General features: G+C 61.9%; 1 protein-coding gene across 1 annotated transcript in view; it reads left to right on the top strand.

Annotated features, from left to right (window-relative positions):
- The window catches only part of CFB (complement factor B), a 30,965-nt gene that overhangs the window by 4,958 nt on the left and 5,433 nt on the right, over nt 1–20,574 (top strand). Inside the window, exons 3-15 of the mRNA XM_072921015.1 lie at nt 1,299–1,484; nt 2,814–2,993; nt 4,194–4,289; nt 5,627–5,763; nt 7,798–7,936; nt 12,739–12,891; nt 14,213–14,314; nt 15,326–15,463; nt 17,044–17,141; nt 17,846–17,963; nt 18,786–18,886; nt 19,485–19,663; nt 19,758–19,834. Coding sequence (XP_072777116.1) covers nt 1,299–1,484; nt 2,814–2,993; nt 4,194–4,289; nt 5,627–5,763; nt 7,798–7,936; nt 12,739–12,891; nt 14,213–14,314; nt 15,326–15,463; nt 17,044–17,141; nt 17,846–17,963; nt 18,786–18,886; nt 19,485–19,663; nt 19,758–19,834 — 1,704 coding nt within the window. The remainder of the gene's footprint in view (nt 1–1,298; nt 1,485–2,813; nt 2,994–4,193; nt 4,290–5,626; nt 5,764–7,797; nt 7,937–12,738; nt 12,892–14,212; nt 14,315–15,325; nt 15,464–17,043; nt 17,142–17,845; nt 17,964–18,785; nt 18,887–19,484; nt 19,664–19,757; nt 19,835–20,574) is intronic.

The raw sequence follows: 20,574 nt of genomic DNA on the forward strand, positions 1-20,574 counted from the left end.
CGGTGGGTTTGGGGATCCCATGGGGGGTCCCGGGCCGTGTCCCGGGATCCCGGGTGGGTTTGGGGGTCCCGGGTGGGTTTGGAGGGGTCCGGGCCGTGTCCGGGGGTCCCGGGTGGGTTTGGGGGTCCCGGGTGGGTTTGGGGATCCCATGGGGGTCCCGGTGGGTTTGGGAGTCCCGGGCCGTGTCCGGGGGTCCCGGGTGGGTTTGGGGGTCCCGGGCTGTGTCCGGGGGTCCCGGGTGGGTTTGGGGGTCCCGGGCTGTGTCCGGGGCTCCCGGTGGGTTTGGGGATCCCGGGTGGGTTTGGGGATCCCATGGGGGGTCCGGGGGTCCGGGCTGTGTCCGGGGGTCCCGGTTGGGTTTGGGGATCCCATGGAGGGTCCGGGCTGGGTTTGGGGGTCCCGGGCCGTGTCCGGGGGTCCCGGTTGGGTTTGGGGATCCCATGGGGGTCCCGGGCCGTGTCCGGGGGTCCCGGCTGGGTTTGGGGATCCCATGGGGGGTCCGGGCTGGGTTTGGGGGTCCCGGGCCGTGTCCGGGGGTCCCGGTTGGGTTTGGGGATCCCATGGGGGTCCCGGGCCGTGTCCGGGGGTCCCGGCTGGGTTTGGGGATCCCATAGGGGGTCCAGGCCGTGTCCGGGGGTCCCGGTGGGTTTGGGGATCCCAGGGGGGGTTCCCGGCTGTGTTTGGGGGTCCCGGGTGGGTTTGGGGATCCCGGGTGGGTTTGGGGGGGTCCGGGCCGTGTCCGGGGGTCCCGGTGGGTTTGGGGGGGTCCTGGGCTGTGTCCGGGGGTCCCGGGTGGGTTTGGGGATCCCATGGGGGGTCCGGACCGTGTCCGGGGGTCCCGGGTGGGTTTGGGGGGGTCCCGGGCCGTGTCCGGGGGTCCCGGGTGGGTTTGGGGGGGTCCCGGGCCGTGTCCGGGGGTTCGGGCTGTGTTTGGGGGGGTCCCGGGCCGTGTCCGGGGGTCCCCGGTGGGTTTGGGGGGGTCCCGGGCCATGTCCGGGGGTCCCGGTGGGTTTGGGGATCCCATGGGGGGTCCGGGCTGTGTCCGGGGGTCCCGGGCCGTGTCCGGGCTGTGTCCGGGCCGTGTCCGGGGGTCCCGGGCCGTGTCCGGGGGTCCCGGTGGGTTTGGGGATCCCAGGGGGGGTCCCGGTGGGTTTGGGGGGGCCCGGGCCGTGTCCGGGGGTCCGGGCTGGGTTTGGGGATCCCATGGGGGGTCCGGGCTGTGTCCGGGGGTCCCGGTGGGTTTGGGGGGTCCGGGCTGTGTCCGGGGGTCCCACCCCCCGTTTCTCGCCCCCCCCCAGCCGTGTGGTGCCCGGGCCCGCTGGAGTTCGAGCACGGCTGGTTCTTCCCGCGGGGGGCGCGGCACCCGCCGGGCTCGGTGCTGCGCTTCGGTTGCGCGGGGGGATTCGTCCTGCGTGGGCCCCCCGAGCGGCGCTGCGGGGCCGGGGGGCGCTGGGAGGGGCCCGACCCCGTCTGCGACGATGGAGGTAACGGGGGGGGTCCTGGGGGGAAATTTCGGGGGTCCTGGGGGGTTTTGAGGGGTCCTGGGGGGTCCTGGGGGGGGGTTTGGGGGGTCCTGGGGGGGGGGGTTTGGGGGGTCCTGGGGGGGGGGGGTTGGGGGGTCCTGGGGGGGTTTTGGGGTGTTCTGGGGGGGTTTTGAGGGGGTTCTGGGGGGTCCTGGGGGGCGGTTTGGGGGGTCCTGGGGGGGTTTTGGGGGGTCCTGGGGGGGTTTTGGGGGGTCCTGGGGGGTCCTGGGGGGGGGTTTGGGGGGTCCTGGGGGGGGTTTTGAGGGGGTTTGGGGGGGTTTGGGGGGCGCTGGGAAGGGCCCGACCCCGTCTGCGACGATGGATGTAAGGGGGGGGTCCTGGGGGGGTTTTAGGGGGTTCTGGGGTGTTCTGGGGGGTCCCCTGGGGGGGCTTGGGGGGTTTTGAGGGGGTTTGGGGGGTCCTGGGGGGGGGGTTTGGGGGGTCCTGGGGGGGTTTTGGGGGGGTTTAGGGCTCCTGGGGGAGTTTTGGGGGGGGGTTGGGAGGTTTGGGGTGGTCCTGGGGTGTCCTGGGGGGTCCTGGGGGATTTGGGAGGGGTTTTGGGGGAGATGAGGGAGTTTTGGGGGGGTCCGGGGAAGTCCTGGGGGTGTTGGGGAGGGGTTTTGGGGGGCTTTGGGAGGAGTTTTGGGGGGTTTTGGGGGAGATGAGGGAGTTTTAGGGGGGTCCGGGGGGGTCCTTGGGGGGGGTTTGGGGGAGTTTTGGAGGGTCCTGGGGGGGACGGGGGATCTGAGGGGGTCCTGAGGGGGTTTGGGGGTCCTGGGGGGGTCTCGGAATAGTTTTGAGGTGTTCTGCGTGGTTTTGGGGTGTTTTTTTGGGCCGGTTTGGGGGGATTTCGCTGTGGGTTTCCGGCTGCTTTTGGGGTGTTCTGGGCCGCGTTTGGGGCTGTTTTTGGACTGTTTCTGTGCAGTTTCTGGGCTGGTTTTGGGGTATTTTTTGGGCTGTTTTGGAGAGGTTTTGGGCTGGTTTTGGGGTCGTTTCTGGGCTGGTTTTGAGGTGGTTTACGGCTGGTTTTGGGGTATTTTTTTGGCTCTTTTGGGCTGGTTTCGGGGTGTTTTGGGGTCTGGCTGCTTTTGGGCTGTTTTTGGGGTCGTTTCTGGGCTGGTTTTGAGGCGGTTTTGGGCTGGTTTTGGGGTATTTTTTGGGCTCTTTTGGGCTGGTTTTGGGGTATTTTTTTGGGCTCTTTTGGGCTGGTTTCGGGGTGTTTTGGGGTCCGGCTGCTTTTGGGCTGTTTTTGGGTTTTCGGGGCTCTCACCCCACCCCGTTTCCCCCCAGCCGGTGACTGCCCGGCCCCGGCCGTGCCGCCGGGGGCGTCCATGGAGGGGTCGCGGTCCCGGTTCGCCGTGGAGGGGCTGGTCCGGTTCCGGTGCCGCCCGGGGCTGCAGCTCGTGGGCTCGGCCGAGCGCCGCTGCCTCGAGGGCGGGTTCTGGAGCGGTACCGAGCCCCGGTGCCGAGGTGAGGAGGGGTCCCGGGGGGTCCCGGGGGGTCCCGGGGGGTTCTGGAGCGGTACCCAGCCCCGGTGCCGAGGTGAGGAGGGGTCCCGGGGGGTCCCGGGGGGGTTCTGGAGCGGTACCGAGCCCCGGTGCCGAGGTGAGGAGGGGTCCCGGGGGGTCCCGGGGGGTTCTGGAGCGGTACCGAGCCCCGGTGCCGAGGTGAGGAGGGGTCCCGGAGGGGTCCCGGGGGGTCCCGGAGGGGTCCCGGGGGGTCCCGGGGGGTTCTGGAGCGGTACCGAGCCCCGGTGCCGAGGTGAGGAGGGGTCCCGGGGGGTCCCGGGGGAGTTCTGGAGCGGTACCGAGCCCCGGTGCCGGGGTGAGGAGGGGTCCCGGGGGGTCCCGGGGGGTTCTGGGGGGGTTCTGGAGCAGTACCGAGCCCCGGTGCCGAGGTGAGGAGGGGTCCCGGGGGTCCCGGGGGGTTCTGGAGCGGTACCGAGCCCCGGTGCCGAGGTGAGGAGGGGTCCCGGGGGGTCCCAGGGGGTTCTGGAGCGGTACCGAGCCCCGGTGCCGGGGTGAGGAGGGGTCCCGGGGGGTTCTGGAGCGGTACCGAGCCCCGGTGCCGGGGTGAGGAGGGGTCCCGGGGGGTCCCGGGGGGTCCCGGGGGGTTCTGGAGCGGTACCGAGCCCCGGTGCCGAGGTGAGGAGGGGTCCCGGGGGGGGCCCCGGGGGGTCCCGGGGGGTTCTGGGGGGTCCCGGGGGGTCCCGGGGGGTTCTGGAGCGGTACCGAGCCCCGGTGCCGAGGTGAGGAGGGGTCCCGGGGGGTCCCGGGGGGTTTTGGGGGGGTCCCGGGGGGTTCTGGAGCGGTACCGAGCCCCGGTGCCGAGGTGAGGAGGGGTCCCGGGGGGTCCCGGGGGGTTCTGGAGCGGTACCGAGCCCCGGTGCCGAGGTGAGGAGGGGTCCCGGGGGGTCCCGGGGGGTACCGAGCCCCGGTGCCGGGGTGAGGAGGGGTCCCGGGGGGTCCCGGGGGGTACCGAGCCCCGGTGCCGGGGTGAGGAGGGGTCCCGGGGGGTCCCGGGGGGTTCTGGAGCGGTACCGAGCCCCGGTGCCGGGGTGAGGAGGGGTCCCGGGGGGTCCCGGAGGGGTCCCGGGTGGTCCCGGGGGGTTTTGGGGGGCTCCGGCAGGTCCCGGAGGTGACCCCGGTGTCCCCCCGCTGCCGCCCCCAGACCCCAATTCCTTCGACACCCCCGAGGACGCGGCCGAGGCGTTCATGGCGTCCCTGACCCAGACCGTGGAGGCGGCCGAGGCCAACAGCACCCACGGTGGGGGTCCCGGGGGTCCCGGGGCTGTCCCGGGGGTCCCGGGGGTCTGACGGGGGTCCCGGGGGTCTGACGGGGGTCCCGGGGCTGTCCCGGGGGTCTGACAGGGGTCCCGGGGGTCTGACGGGGGTCTGACGGGGGTCCTGAGGGTCCCGAGGCTGTCCTGGGGGTCTGACGGGGCTGTCCCGAGGGTCTGACGGGGGTCCCGGGGCTCTCCCGAGGGTCCCGGGGGTCTGACGGGGGTCCCGGGGGTCTGACGGGGGTCCCGGGGCTGTCCCGGGGGTCCCGGGAGGTCTGACGGGGCTGTCCCGGGGGTCCTGGGGGTCCCGGGGGTCCCGGGGCTGTCCTGGGGATCTGACGCGGGTCCCGAGGGTCTGATGGGGGTCCCGAGGGTCCCGGGGGTCTGACGGGGTCCCGAGGCTCTCCCGGGGGTCCCGGGGGTCTGACGGGGGTCCCGGGGCTGTCCCGGAGGTCCTGAGGGGGGTCCCGGGGCTGTCCCGGGGGTCCTGGGGGTCTGACGGGGGTCCCGAGGGTCTGATGGGGGTCCCGGGGCTGTCCCGAGGGTCTGACGGGGGTCCCGGGGATCTGACGGGGGTCCCGGGGGTCTGACGGGGGTCCCGGGGCTCTCCCGGGGGTCCCGGGGATCTGACGGGGCTGTCCCGGGGGTCCCGGGGGTCCCGGGGCTGTCCTGGGGATCTGATGGGGGTCCCGAGGGTCCCGGGGCTGTCCCGGGGGTCCCGGGGCACTGACGGAGGTCCCGGGGATCTGACGGGGGTCCCGGGGGTCTGATGGCGGTCCCGGGGGTCTGACGGGGATCCCGGGGCTGTCCCGGGGCTCTCCCGGGGGTCCCGGGGATCTGATGGGGGTCCCGAGGGTCCCGGGGGTCTGATGGGGGTTCCGGGGCTGTCCCGGGGCTGTCCCGGGGATCTGATGGGGGTCCCGGGGGTCCCGAGGGTCTGACGGGGGTCCCGAGGGTCTGATGGGGGTCTCGGGGGTCTGATGGGGGTCCCGGGGGTCTGACGGGGGTCCCGGGGGTCCCGAGGGTCCCGGGGCTGTCCCGGGGGTCTGATGGGGGTCCCGGGGCTGTCCCGGGGGTCCCGGGGGTCTGATGGGGGTCCCGGGGCTCTCCCGGGGGTCCCGGGGGTCTGACGGGGTCCCGGGGGTCTGACGGGGGTCCCGGGGGTCCCGGGGGTCTGACGGGGATCCCGGGGCTGTCCCGGGGTTCTCACGGGGGTCCCGGGGGTCCCGGGGCTGTCCTGGGGATCTGACGGGGGTCCCGGGGGTCTGACGGAGTCCCGGGGCTGTCCCGGGGCTCTGACGGGGTCCCGGGGGTCCCGCAGACCCCACGGCCAAGCGGCGGATCCGGCTGGAGGCGGGGGGCGCCCTGAACGTGTTCCTGGTGTTGGACGCGTCGCGCAGCGTCAACGCGCGGGACTACGAGAACGCGCGCGCCGCGCTGGGCGAGCTGGTGGAGAAGGTACACCCCGAAACATCCGGAAAACACCCCAAAAACGCACCCCAAAGTACCCTGAAACCACCCCAAAACACCCGGAAAACACCCCCCAAAAACACACCCCAAAGTACCCTGAAACCACCCCAAAACACCCCCAAAAACACACCCCAAAGTACCCTGAAACCACCCCAAACCACCACAGAAACACCCCCTAAAAAACACCCCAAAGTACCCTGAAACCACCCCAAAACACCCCCAAAAAAACCCCCCAAAGTACCCTGAAACCACCCCAAAACACCCCCAAAAAAACACCCCAAAGTACCCTGAAACCACCCCAAAACACCACAGAAACACCCCAAAAACACACCCCAAAGTACCCTGAAACCACCCCAAAAAATACTCCAGAAACACCCCCAAAAAAAACCCCCAAAATACCCTGAAACCACCCCAAACCCCTTTAACCCCCCAAACCCCCCAAACCCTAAAACCCCAAACCCCAAATACCCCAAACCACACACCCCAAACCCCTTTAACCCCCCAAACCCCACACCCCAAACCCCTTTAACCCCCCAAACCCCAAACCCCAAATCCCACACCCCAAAACCCCTCTGACCCCACACCCCAAACCCCTCTGACCCCAAACCCCGCACCCCAAACCCCTTTAACTCCCCACACCCCAAACCCCAAACCCCCTTTAACACCCCAAACCCACACCCAAACCCCTCTAACCCCACACCCCACACCCCAAACCCCTCTGACCCCACACCCCACACCCCAAACCCCTCTGACCCCACACCCCACACCCCAAATCCCACACCCCACACCCCAAATCCCACACCCCACACCCCAAACCCCACACCCCAAACCCCACACCCCAAACCCCAAACCCCAAACCCCCTTTAACACCCCAAACCCACACCCAAACCCCTCTAACCCCCCACACCCCACACCCCAAACCCCACACCCCACACCCCACACCCCAAACCCCACACCCCTTTAACCCCCCAAACCCCACACCCCAAACCCCACACCCCACACCCCTTTAACCCCCCAAACCCCACACCCAAACCCCAAACCCGCACCCCAAACCCCTCTAACCCCCCACACCCCACACCCCAAACCCCACACCCCAAACCCCAAACCCCACACCCCAAACCCCTCTAACCCCACACCCCACACCCCAAACCCCTTTAACACCCCAAACCCCACACCCCAAACCCCAAACCCCACACCCCAAACCCCGCACCCCAAACCCCACACCCCAAACCCCACACCCCAAACCCCTTTAACCCCCCAAACCCCTTTAACACCCCAAAACCCCTTTAACCCCCCAAACCCCACACCCCAAACCCCACACCCCAAACCCCACACCCCAAACCTCTTTAACCCCCCAAACCCCACACCCAAACCCCTCTGACCCCACACCCCAAACCCCCTTTAACACCCCAAACCCCACACCCCAAACCCCTCTGACCCCAAACCCCTATAACCCCAAACCCCTATAACCCCAAACCCCTTTAACCCCCCACACCCCACACCCCACACCCCACACCCAAACCCCTTTAACCCCCCAAACCCCACACCCCAAACCCCAAACCCCGCACCCCACACCCCAAATCCCCAAACCCCACACCCCAAACCCCTTTAACCCCAAACCCCACACCCCACACCCCAAACCCCAAACCCCACACCCCAAACCCCTATAACCCCACACCCCACACCCCAAATCCCCCAAACCCCCCACACCCCACACCCCACACCCGAAACCCCACACCCCAAACCCCAAACCCCACACCCAAACCCCTCTAACCCCACACCCCAAACCCCTTTAACCCCCCAAACCCCAAACCCCACACCCCAAACCCCACACCCCAAACCCCACACCCCAAAACCTCAAAACCCCACACCCCACACCCCAAATCCCACACCCCACACCCCACACCCCAAACCCCAAACCCCACACCCCACACCCCGCACCCCTTTAACCCCCCAAACCCCACACCCCAAACCCCCTTTAACACCCCAAACCCCACACCCCACACCCCTCTGGCCCCACAGCTCGCCAGCCTCGGGGCCGCCCCGCGCTATGGGGTGGTGACGTTCGGCTCCGAGCCCCGCGTGGAGCTGAGCCCCACCGAGCCCAACGCCACCCACGGGGGGTGGGTGCGGCAGCGGCTGCGGGAGCTGCGCCTCGACGGTGAGTGTGGGGTGTGGGGTTTGGGGTGTGGGATTTGGGGTGTGGGGTGCGGGGTGTGGGGTGTGGGGTTTGGGGTGTGGGGTTTGGGGTTTGGGGGGTTTGGGGTTTGGGGTTTGGGGTGTGGGGTTTGGGGGGTTAAAGGGGTTTGGGGTGTGGGGTTTGGGGTGTGGGGTGTGGGGTTTGGGGTGTGGGGTGTGGGGTTTGGGGTTTGGGGTTTGGGGTTTGGGGTATTTGAGATTTGGGGTTTGGGGGATTTGTGGTTTGGGGTATTCGAGATTTGGGGTTTGGGGTTTGGGGTTTGGGGTTTGGGGGATTTGGGGTTTGGGGTTTGGGGTGTGGGGGGTTTGGGGTTTGGGTTTTGGGGTATTTGGGGTGTGGGGTTTGGGGTTTGGGGTTTGGGGTTTGGGGTTTGGGGTGTGGGGTGTGGGGGTTTTGGGGTGTGGGGTGTGGGGTTTGGGGTGTGGGGTTTTGGGGTTTGGGGTTTGGGGTTTGGGGTTTGGGGTTTGGGATTTGGGGTTTGGGGTCCCAAATCCTCCCAATGGGGTGGGTGCGGCAGCGGCTGCGGGAGCTGCGCCTCGAGGGTGGGTTTGGGGTTTTGGGGTGTGGGGTGCGGGGTTTGGGGTCTTTGGGGTTTGGGTTTTGGGGTGTGAGGTCAGAGGGGTTTGGGGTGTGGGGTTTGAGGTATTTGGGGTATTTGGGGTTTGGGGTGTGGGGTTTGGGGTGTGGGGTGCGGGGTTTTGGGGTTTTGGGGTTTGGGGTGTGGGGTTTGGGGTGCGGGGTGTGGGGTGTGGGGTGCGGGGTTTGGGGTTTGGGGTGTGGGGTTAGAGGGGTGTGGGGTGTGGGGTTTGGGGTGTGGGGTGTGGGGTTTGGGGTGTGGGGTGTGGGGTGCGGGGTTTGGGGTTTGGGGTTTGGGGTTTGGGGTGTGGGTTTTGGGGTTTTGGGGTTTGGGGTTTGGGGTTTGGGGTCCCAAATCCCCCCAATGGGGTGGGTGCGGCAGCGGCTGCGGGAGCTGCGCCTCGAGGGTCAGTGTGGAGTGTGGGGTGTGGGGTGTGGGGTGTGGGGTTTGGGGTTTGGGGTTTGGGGTTTGGGGGGTTTGGGGTGTGGGGTGTGGGGTTTGGGGTTTGGGGTTTGGGGTTTGGGGTGTGGGGTTTGGGGTTTGGGGTTTGGGGGGTTTGGGGTTTGGGGTGTGGGGTTTGGGGTTTGGGGTTTGGGGTTTGGGGTTTGGGGGGTTTGGGGTTTGGGGTGTGGGGTTTGGGGTTTGGGGTTTGGGGTTTGGGGTGTGGGGTTTGGGGTTTGGGGTGTGGGGTGTGGGGTGTGGGGTTTGGGGTTTGGGGTTTTGGGGTTTTGGGGATTTCTGTGGTTTCTGTGGGATCTCTATGGGGTTTTTTGGGATTTTGGGGTTTCTATGGGATCTCTATGGGGTTTTGGGGTTTTTGGGGTTTCTATGTGATCTCTATGGGATTTTGGGATTTTTGGGGTGCCTCTGACCCCCCTTTCCCCCAGCCCACTCTCAGGCCCCCGGCACCAACCTGGCCGGGGCGCTGCGGGGTTTTTGTGGGATTTCTATGGGTTTTTTGGGTTTTTTGGGTTTTTTGGGGTTTCTGTGGTTTCTATGGGATCTCTATGGGGTTTTTGGGGTTTTTTGGGGTGCCGCTGACCCCCCTGCCCCCCAGCCCACTCTCAGGCCCCGGGTACCAACCTGGCCGGGGCGCTGCGGGGTTTTTTGGGGTTTTTGTGGGATTTCTATGGGGTTTTTGGGATTTTTGGTTTTTTTGGGGTTTCTATGGGATCTCTATGGGATTTTTGGGATTTTGGGGTGCCACTGACCCCCCTTTCCCCCAGCCCACTCTCAGGCCCCGGGTACCAACCTGGCCGGGGCGCTGCGGGGTTTTTGGGATTTTTGTGGGGTTTTTGTGGGATTTCTATGGGGTTTTTGGGTTTTTTGGGATTTTTGGGGTTTCTGTGGTTTCTATGGGATCTCTATGGGGTTTTTTGGGATTTTGGGTTTTTTGGGGTGCCGCTGACCCCCCTTTCCCCCAGCCCACTCCCAGGCCCCCGGTACCAACCTGGCCGGGGCGCTGCGGGGTTTTTTGGGGTTTTTGTGGGATTTCTGTGGGATTTCTGTGGGGGTTTTGGGTTTTTTAGGGTTTCTGGGGTTTTTGGGATTTCTGTAAGATCTCTATGGGGTTTTTGGGATTTTTGGGGTGCCTCTGACCCCCCTGCCCCCCAGCCCACTCCCAGGCCCCGGGCACCAACCTGGCCGGGGTTTTTGGGGTTTCTATGGGATTTCTATGGGGTTTTTTGGTTTTTTGGGTTTCTGTGGTTTCTGTGGGATCTGTATGGGATTTTGGGGTTATTTGGGGTGCCGCTGACCCCCCTTTCCCCCAGCCCACTCCCAGGCCCCGGGTACCAACCTGGCCGGGGCGCTGCGGGGTTTTTGTGGGATTTCTGTGGGGTTTTTGGGGTTTCTGTGGGGTTTTTGGGGTTTCTGTGGTTTCTGTGGTTTCTGTGGGATCTCTATGGGGTTTTTTTGGGATTTTTGGGATTTTGGGGTGCCGCTGACCCCCCTTTCCCCCAGCCCACTCTCAGGCCCCGGGTACCAACCTGGCCGGGGCGCTGCGGGGTTTTTGTGGGATTTCTGTGGGGTTTTTGGGGTTTCTGTGGTTTCTGTGGGATCTTTATGGTTTTTTTTTGGATTTTTGGGATTTCTGTGGTTTCTGTAAGATCTCTATGGGGTTTTTTGGGATTTTTGGGTTTTTGGGGTGCCGCTGACCCCCCTTTCCCCCAGCCCACTCCCAGGCCCCGGGTACCAACCTGGCCGGGGTTTTTGGGGTTTCTATGGGATTTCTATGGGGTTTTTGGGTTTTTTAGGGTTTTTGGGGTTTTTGGGATTTCTGTAAGATCTCTATGGGGTTTTTGGGATTTTGGGGTGTTTTGGGGTGCCGCTGACCCCCCTTTCCCCCAGCCCACTCTCAGGCCCCCGGTACCAACCTGGCCGGGGCGCTGCGGGGTTTTTGTGGGATTTCTGTGGTGTTTTTGGGTTTTTTTGGGGTTTTTGGGATTTCTGTGGTTTCTGTGGGATCTCTATGGGGTTTTTTGGGATTTTGGGGTTTTTTGGGGTGCCGCTGACCCCCCTTTCCCCCAGCCCACTCCCAGGCCCCGGGTACCAACCTGGCCGGGGTTTTTGGGGTTTCTATGGGATTTCTATGGGGTTTTTGGGTTTTTTAGGGTTTTTGGGGTTTTTGGGATTTCTGTAAGATCTCTATGGGGTTTTTGGGATTTTGGGGTGTTTTGGGGTGCCGCTGACCCCCCTTTCCCCCAGCCCACTCTCAGGCCCCGGGTACCAACCTGGCCGGGGCGCTGCGGGGTTTTTGGGATTTTTGTGGGGTTTTTGTGGGATTTCTATGGGGTTTTTGGGTTTTTTGGGATTTTTGGGGTTTCTGTGGTTTCTATGGGATCTCTATGGGGTTTTTTGGGATTTTGGGTTTTTTGGGGTGCCGCTGACCCCCCTTTCCCCCAGCCCACTCCCAGGCCCCCGGTACCAACCTGGCCGGGGCGCTGCGGGGTTTTTTGGGGTTTTTGTGGGATTTCTGTGGGATTTCTGTGGGGGTTTTGGGTTTTTTAGGGTTTCTGGGGTTTTTGGGATTTCTGTAAGATCTCTATGGGGTTTTTGGGATTTTTGGGGTGCCTCTGACCCCCCTGCCCCCCAGCCCACTCCCAGGCCCCGGGCACCAACCTGGCCGGGGTTTTTGGGGTTTCTATGGGATTTCTATGGGGTTTTTTGGTTTTTTGGGTTTCTGTGGTTTCTGTGGGATCTGTATGGGATTTTGGGGTTATTTGGGGTGCCGCTGACCCCCCTTTCCCCCAGCCCACTCCCAGGCCCCGGGTACCAACCTGGCCGGGGCGCTGCGGGGTTTTTGTGGGATTTCTGTGGGGTTTTTGGGGTTTCTGTGGGGTTTTTGGGGTTTCTGTGGTTTCTGTGGTTTCTGTGGGATCTCTATGGGGTTTTTTTGGGATTTTTGGGATTTTGGGGTGCCGCTGACCCCCCTTTCCCCCAGCCCACTCTCAGGCCCCGGGTACCAACCTGGCCGGGGCGCTGCGGGGTTTTTGTGGGATTTCTGTGGGGTTTTTGGGGTTTCTGTGGTTTCTGTGGGATCTTTATGGTTTTTTTTTGGATTTTTGGGATTTCTGTGGTTTCTGTAAGATCTCTATGGGGTTTTTTGGGATTTTTGGGTTTTTGGGGTGCCGCTGACCCCCCTTTCCCCCAGCCCACTCCCAGGCCCCGGGTACCAACCTGGCCGGGGTTTTTGGGGTTTCTATGGGATTTCTATGGGGTTTTTGGGTTTTTTAGGGTTTTTGGGGTTTTTGGGATTTCTGTAAGATCTCTATGGGGTTTTTGGGATTTTGGGGTGTTTTGGGGTGCCGCTGACCCCCCTTTCCCCCAGCCCACTCTCAGGCCCCCGGTACCAACCTGGCCGGGGCGCTGCGGGGTTTTTGTGGGATTTCTGTGGTGTTTTTGGGTTTTTTTGGGGTTTTTGGGATTTCTGTGGTTTCTGTGGGATCTCTATGGGGTTTTTTGGGATTTTGGGGTTTTTTGGGGTGCCGCTGACCCCCCTTTCCCCCAGCCCACTCCCAGGCCCCGGGTACCAACCTGGCCGGGGTTTTTGGGGTTTCTATGGGATTTCTATGGGGTTTTTGGGTTTTTTAGGGTTTTTGGGGTTTTTGGGATTTCTGTAAGATCTCTATGGGGTTTTTGGGATTTTGGGGTGTTTTGGGGTGCCGCTGACCCCCCTTTCCCCCAGCCCACTCTCAGGCCCCCGGTACCAACCTGGCCGGGGCGCTGCGGGCCGTGTACGCGCTGCTGGTGCAGCAGGAACGCGCCGAGCGGCTGCGGGGGCTGCGCCCGGCCCCGGTCACCAACAGCACCCGGCACGTCCTCGTCATCATGACCGACGGTGGGACCCCGAAAACACACTGGGAACCCCAAAAAATGAACTGGGAACCCCAAAAACTGCCCTGGGAATGCCAAAAACTGAACTGGGAACGACAAAATCCCCCTGGGAACCCCAAAAACTGCCCTGGGAACCCCAAAAACTGCCCTGGGAACCCCAAAACTGCCCTGGGAACCCCAAAAACCACCCTGGGAATGCCAAAAACTGCCCTGGGAACCCCAAAAACCGCCCTGGGAGCCCCAAAAACCACACTGGGAACCCCAAAAACTGATCTGGGAACCCCAAAAACCACCCTGGGAACGCCAAAAACTGAACTGGGAACCCCAAAAACTGAACTGGGAACCCCAAAAACTGCCCTGGGAACCCCAAAAACTGCCCTGGGAACCCAAAAACTGCCCTGGGCACCCCAAAAACTGAACTGGGAACCCCAAAAACCACCCTGGGAACCCCAAAACTGCCCTGGGAACCCCAAAACTGCCATGGGAATGCCAAAATCCCCCCGGGAACCCCAAAAACTGCCCTGGGAACCCCAAAAACCGCACTGGGAACCCCAAAAACTGAACTGGGAATGTCAAAAACTGAACTGGGAACCCCAAAATCCCCCTGGGAACCCCAAAAACTGCCATGGGAACCCCAAAAACCACACTGGGAACCCCAAAAACTGCTCTGGGAAGCCCAAAACTGCCCTGGGAATACCAAAAACTGCCCTGGGAACCCCAAAAACTGAACTGAGAACCCCAAAATCCCCCTGGGAACCCCAAAAACCACCCTGGGAACGCCAAAAACTGCCCTGGGAACCCCAAAAACTGCCCTGGGAACGCCAAAAACTGCCCTGGGAATGCCAAAAACTGCCCTGGGAACCCCAAAAACCACACTGGGAACCCCAAAAACCACACTGGGAACCCCAAAACTGTCCTGGGAACCCCAAAATCCCCCTGGGAACCCCAAAAACTGCCCTGGGAATGCCAAAATCCACCCTGGGAATGCCAAAATCCCCCTGGGAACCCCAAAAACCACCCTGGGAACGCCAAAAACTGCCCTGGGAACCCCAAAAACTGCCCTGGGAACCCCAAAAACTGCCCTGGGAACCCCAAAATCCCCTCTGGGACCCCCCAAAAATCTTTTGGGTATCCCAAAATCCCTACTGGGAACCCCAAAAACTGCCCTGGGAGCCCCAAAATCCTCTCAGTTCTCACCTGGGAACCCCAAATCCCCCCTGGGAACCCCCAAATCCCCTCTGGGACCCCCCCAAATCCCCTCTGGGACCCCCCAAATCCCCCCAGATCCCCCCAAAACCTCTCCCCTGACCCCCCGTGCCCCCCAGGCCGTGCCAACATGGGGGGGTCCCCGGTGCCCGTCCTGCACCAGATCCGGGAGCTGCTGAGCATCGGGAGAGACCCCCGGGACCCCCGCGAGGAGTTCCTGGGTGGGGCCCGGGGGGTTTGGGGGGATTTGGGGGGGTTTGGGGGATTTTGGGGCGGTGGGGGGGGGTGCGTGGAGCAGCTTTGGGGGTGTTTGGGGTGGTTTTGGGGCGGTTTTGGGGTGTTTGGGGCGGTTTTGGGGCGGTTTTGGGGTGTTTGGGGCGGTTTTTGGGGTGGCTTTGGGATGGTTTTGGGGTGGTTTTGGGGCGGTTTTGGGGCGGTTTTGGGATGGTTTTGGGATGTTTTTGGGGTGTTCGGGGCAGATTTGGGGTGGTTGTGGGGTATTTGGGGTGGTTTTTGGGTGGTTTAGGGGTGTTCTGGGCTGGTTTTGGGGTATTTTGGGCTGCTTTTATCTGTTTCAGGCTGTTTTTGTCTGTTTGGGGCTGGTTTTGGGGTGTTTCAGGCTGTTTTGGGGGTGTTTTGGGCTGTTTTTATCTGTTTCAGGCTGTTTTTTTGTCTGTTTGGGGCTGGTTTTGGGGTGTTTCAGGTGGTTTTTGGGTGTTTGGGGCTGCTTTTATCTGTTTGGGGCTGGTTTTTGGGGTTTCAGGTGGTTTTTGGGGTGTTCTGGGCTGTTTTTATCTGTTCCAGGCTGTTTTTATCTATTTCAGGCTGGTTTTGGGGTGTTTTGTGCTGTTTTTTGGATGTTCTGGGCTGGTTTTGGGGTGTTTTGTGCTGGTTTTGGGGCTGTTTCAGGCTGGTTTTGGGGTGTTTTGTGCTGGTTTTGTCCGTTTTGGGTTTATTTTGGGGTGTTTCAGGCTGTTTTGGCGTGTTCTGTGCTGTTTTTTGGATGTTCTGGGCTGTTTTGGGGTGTTTTGTGCCGGTTTTGTCTGTTTCGGGTTTACTTTGGGGTGTTTGAGGCTGTTTTGGGGTGTTTTGTGCTGGTTTTGGGGCTGTTTCAGGCTGGTGTTGGGGTGTTTTGTGCTGGTTTTGTCTGTTTCGGGTTTATTTTGGGGTGTTTCAGGCTGTTTTTGGGGTGTTTCAGGCTGTTTTTGGGGTGTTTTGGGCTGCCCCCGCAGACGTTTACGCCTTCGGGCTGGGGGAGGAGGCGCACGCCGAGACTCTGAACGCGCTGGCGTCGCACAAGGCGGGGGAGCAGCACGTCTTCTTCCTCAGGGACACCGAGGACCTGCAGGAGGTGTTCCACCGCATGATCGGTACCTGGCACCCCAAAAAAACCACCCCAAAAATCCCAAGAACACAAAAAACCCAGCCCAAAAATCCCAAAACCCCAAAAACCCAGCCCAAAAACCCAAAAAAACCAGCCCAAAACCCAAAAACCCAGCCCAAAAATCACAAAAAAACAAAAAAACAGCTCCAAAACCTAAGAAACCAGGCCAAAAACCCCAAAAAAACAGCCCAAAAATCCCAAAACCCCAAAAAACCAGCCCCAAAATCACAAAAAAACCCAAAACAGCCAAAAAATCCCCCCGTGTTCTTCCTGTGGGACACCGAGGACCTGCAGGAGGTGTTCCACCGCATGATCGGTACCTGGCACCCCAAAAAACCCCAAAAAACCACCCCAAAAATCCCAAAAAACCCAAAAAACCCAGCCCAAAAATCCCAAAAACCCAGCCCAAAAATCACAAAAAACCAAAAAAACCAGCCCCAAAATCCAAAAAAACAAAAAACCCAGCCCAAAAATCCCAAAAACCCAAAAAAAACAGCCCAAAAAACCCAAAAAAACCAGCCCAAAAATCACAAAAAACCAAAAAACAGCCCAAAAATCACAAAAAACACCAAAAACGGCCCAAAAATCCCCCAATGTTCTTCCTCAGGGACACCGAGGACCTGCAGGAGGTGTTCCACCGCATGATCGGTACCTGCACCCCAAAAAACCCCAAAAAAACCCAAAAAACTCTAAAAAATCCCAAAAAACCCCTAAAAAAATCCCCAAAGCTACCCCAAAAACCATCCCAAAAAAAACCCAAAAACCATCCCAAAACTAACCCAAAAACCATCTTAAAAAACCCCAAAAACCATCCCAAAAACTACCCCAAAAACCATCCCAAAAAAACCCCAAAAATCCCAAAAACTAACCCAAAAACCATCCCAAAAAAACCCAAAAAAATCCCCAAAACTAACCCAAAAACCATCCCAAAAAAACCCCAAAAACCATCCCAAAAACTACCCCAAAAACCATCCCAAAAAAACCCCAAAAACCATCCCAAAAACTACCCCAAAAACCATCCCAAAAAAACCCCAAAAACCATCCCAAAAACTACCCCAAAAACCATCCCAAAAAAACCCCAAAAACCATCCCAAAAACTACCCCAAAAACCATCCCAAAAAAACCCCAAAAACCATCCCAAAAAAACCCAAAAAAATCCCCAAAACTACCCCCAAAACCATCCCAAAAACTACCCCAAAAAATCCCCAAAGCTACCCCAAAAAACATCCCAAAAAATCCCAGAAACCATCCCAAAAAACCCCAAAAAATCCCCCAAAAATCCCAAAAATCCCCAAAAAAACCCCAAAAAATCCCCAAAACTAACCCAAAAACCATCCCAAAACTACCCCAAAAACCATCCCAAAAAACCCCAAAAAATCCCCCAAAAATCCCAAAAATCCCCAAAAACCATCCCAAAAAAACCCCAAAAAATCCCCCAAAAATCCCCAAAATCCCCAAAAAATCCCCAGAACTACCCCAAAAACCATCCCAAAAATCCCCAAAAATCCCAAAATCCCCCAAAATTCCCAAAATCCCCAAAATTCCCAAAAAAACCCCAAACTGCAGACGAGAGTTCGACGCTGGGGCTGTGCGGGGTCAGCCTCGAGTTCGGCCGCGCCGACGACCGAGAGAGGAACCCCTGGGAGGTGACGGTGACCGTGACGGTGAGCGGGCACACCTGGCACCTGGGCACACCTGGGCATCTAAAAACACACCTGGGCACCCAAAACACACCTGGGGGCACCCAAAAATACACCTGGGCACACCTGGGGGGTACCTGGGGCACACCTGGGGGTACCTGGGCACACCTGGGGGGTACCTGGGCACACCTGGGCACACCTGGGGGATACTTGGGGCACACCTGGGCACACCTGGACACACCTGGGGGGTACCTGGGCACACTTGGGTACACCTGGGGCACACCTGGGGCACACCTGGGCACACCTGGGGGGTACCTGGGCACACCTGGGCACACCTGGGGGGTACCTGGGCACACCTGGGGCACACCTGGGCACACCTGGGGCACACCTGGGGGCACACCTGGGCACACCTGGGCACACCTGGGGCACACCTGGGCACACCTGGGCACACCTGGGGGATACCTGGGCACACATGGGGGGGTACCTGGGCACACCTGTGGGCACACCTGGGCACACCTGGGCACACCTGGGCACACATGGGGGGGTACCTGGGCACACCTGGGGCACACCTGGGCACACCTGGGGCACCTAAAAACACACCTGGGCACACCTGGGATACACCTGGGCACACCTGGGGGCACCTGGGATACACCTGGGATACACCTGGAGGCACCTGGGATACACCCGGGCACACCTGGCACACCTGGCTCACCTGCTGGTGCCCGCAGCGGCCCGGGCGGGGCCAGGAGCGCTGCCAGGGCTCGTTGGTGTCGCCGTACTTCGTGCTGAGCGCCGCCCACTGCTTCAGCGGGCACGACCTGCCCACCTGGCTCAGCGTGGACATCGGTCTGGCACACCTGGGGGCACCTGGGGGCACCTGGGGGGCACAGCTGGGGCACCTGGGGGCATCTGGGGGCACCTGGGGGGCACCTGGGGGCACCTGGGGGCACCTGGGGGGGACAACTGGGCACCTGGGAGATACCTGGGGTACCTGGGGGCACCTGGGGGGCACACCTGGGCACTGGGGGGGCACCTGGTGGCACCTGGGGGTACCTGGGGGCACCTGGAGGGGACAACTGGGGGGACAACTGGGGCACCTGGGGGGTATCTGGGGGTACCTGGGGGCATCTGGGGACACCTGGGGGCATAGCTGGGGGGCACCTGGGGGCACCTGGGCACACCTAAAAACACACCTGGGGGCACCTGGGGGCACCTGGGGGCACCTGGTGGGCACCTGGGGGGGACCTGGGGGCACCTGGGGGCACCTGGGGGCACCTGGGGGCACCTGGTGGGCACCTGGGGGGGACCTGGGGGCACCTGGGGGCACCTGGGGGTACCTGGGGACACCTGGGGGATACCTGGGGGGCACTTGGGGGGCACCTGGGGGTACCTGTGGGCACCTGGGGGTACCTGGGGGGCACCTGGGGGTACCTGGGGGGCACTTGGGGGGCACCTGGGGGTACCTGTGGGCACAGCTGGGGCACTTGGGGGATACCTGGGGATACCTGGGGGTACCTGGGGGCACCTGGGGGGTACCTGGGGGCACCTGGGGGCACCTCGGCCACCTGATTTTGGGGGGTCCTGGGGGGGATTTGGGGGATCCTGGGGGGATTTTGGGGATTTGGGTGAATTTTGGGGTATTTTGTGTGAATTTTGGGGTCCCCCCAGGGCCCCGAGAGCGGCGGGGGGTGCGGGGGCTGTTCCTGCACCCCGAGTTCAGCCCCGGGGGGATTTTGGGTGAATTTTGGGGTATTTTGGGGTCCCCCAGGGCCCCGTGAGCGGCGGGGGGTGCGGGGGCTGTTCCTGCACCCCGAGTTCAGCCCCGGGGGGATTTGGGGGGTCCTGGGGGGATTTTGGGGGATCCTGTGGGGATTTGGGTGAATTTTGGGGTATTTGTGTGAATTTTGGGGTCCCCCAGAGCCCCGAGAGCGGCGGGGGGTGCGGGGGCTGTTCCTGCACCCCGAGTTCAGCCCCGGGGGGATTTGGGGTGAATTTTGGGGTATTTTGGGTGAATTTTGGGGTATTTTGGGTGAATTTGGGGGGATTTTGGGTGAATTTTGGGGTCCCCCAGGGCCCCGTGAGCGGCGGGGGGTGCGGGGGCTGTTCCTGCACCCCGAGTTCAGCCCCGGGGGGATTTGGGTGAATTTTGGGTGAATTTTGGGGTATTTTGGGTGAATTTGGGTGAATTTTGGGGTATTTGGGTGAATTTTGGGGTCCCCCAGGGCCCCGGGAGCGGCGGGGGGTGCGGGGGCTGTTCCTGCACCCCGAGTTCAGCCCCGGGGGGATTTTGGGTGAATTTTGGGGTATTTTGGGTGAATTTTGGTGAATTTTGGGTGAATTTTGGGGTATTTTGGGTGAATTTTGGGGTATTTGTGTGAATTTTGGGGTCCCCCAGGGCCCCGGGAGCGGCGGGGGGTGCGGGGGCTGTTCCTGCACCCCGAGTTCAGCCCCGGGGGGCGCCGCTCCCGGGGGGTCCCCGAGTTCTACGACTTCGACGTGGCGCTGCTGCAGCTGGACCGGCCCGTGCGCCCCTCCCCCACCCACCGGTGAGGGGGAGGGGTCCCGGGGGGTTTGGGGGGGTCCCGGGGGTGTTTTTGGGGTGCTGACCCCCCCAAAATCCTCCTCCCTCCCCCCCCCCAGCCCCATCTGCATCCCCTGCACCGAGGGGGCGGCGCGGGCGCTGCGGCTGCCGGAGGGGAGTTCCTGCCAGGAGCACCGTGAGAGACCCCAAAATAGCCCCAAATTCCCCCAAATATCCCCCAAATCCCCCCAAATATCCTCTGAGACCCCCCAAAATATCCCCAAATTCCACCAAATATCCCCAAATTCCCCCAAAAATCCCCTGAGACCCCCAAAATATCCCCAAATTCCCCCAAAATCCCCCAAATATCCCCTGAGACCCCCCAAATATCCCCTGAGAACCCCCCCAAATATCCCCCAAATCCCTCCGAGAGATCCCCCAAAAATCCCCCAAATCCCCCCTGAGACCCCCCAAATATCCCCCAAATATCCCCTGAGACCCCCCAAAATCCCCCAAATATCCCCTGAGACCCCCAGACCCCCCAAATATCCCCACGACCCCCCCAAATATGCCCCAAATATCCCCGGGACTCCCCAAATATCCCTGGGACCCCCCAAATCCCCCCAAATCCCGCCGAGAGACCCCCCAAATCCCTTGGGACCCCCCCAAATATCCCCCAGACCCCCCTAAACCCCCCCAAATATCCCCAAATATCCCCAAATTCCCCCAAAATATCCCCAAATTCCCCTGAGACCCCCCAAAATATCCCCAAATTCCCCCAAAAATCCCCCAGATGTCCCCTGAGACCCCCCAAAAATCCCCCAAATCCCCCCAAATATCCCCTGAGACCCCCCAAATATCCCCCAAATATCCCCAAGACTCCCCAAATATCCCTGGGACCCCCCAAATTTCCCCCAAATCCCCCCAAAAATCCCC

This window comes from Taeniopygia guttata, chromosome 35, assembly GCF_048771995.1.
Source record: "Taeniopygia guttata chromosome 35, bTaeGut7.mat, whole genome shotgun sequence".
In the NCBI taxonomy this organism is placed as follows: domain Eukaryota; kingdom Metazoa; phylum Chordata; class Aves; order Passeriformes; family Estrildidae; genus Taeniopygia; species Taeniopygia guttata.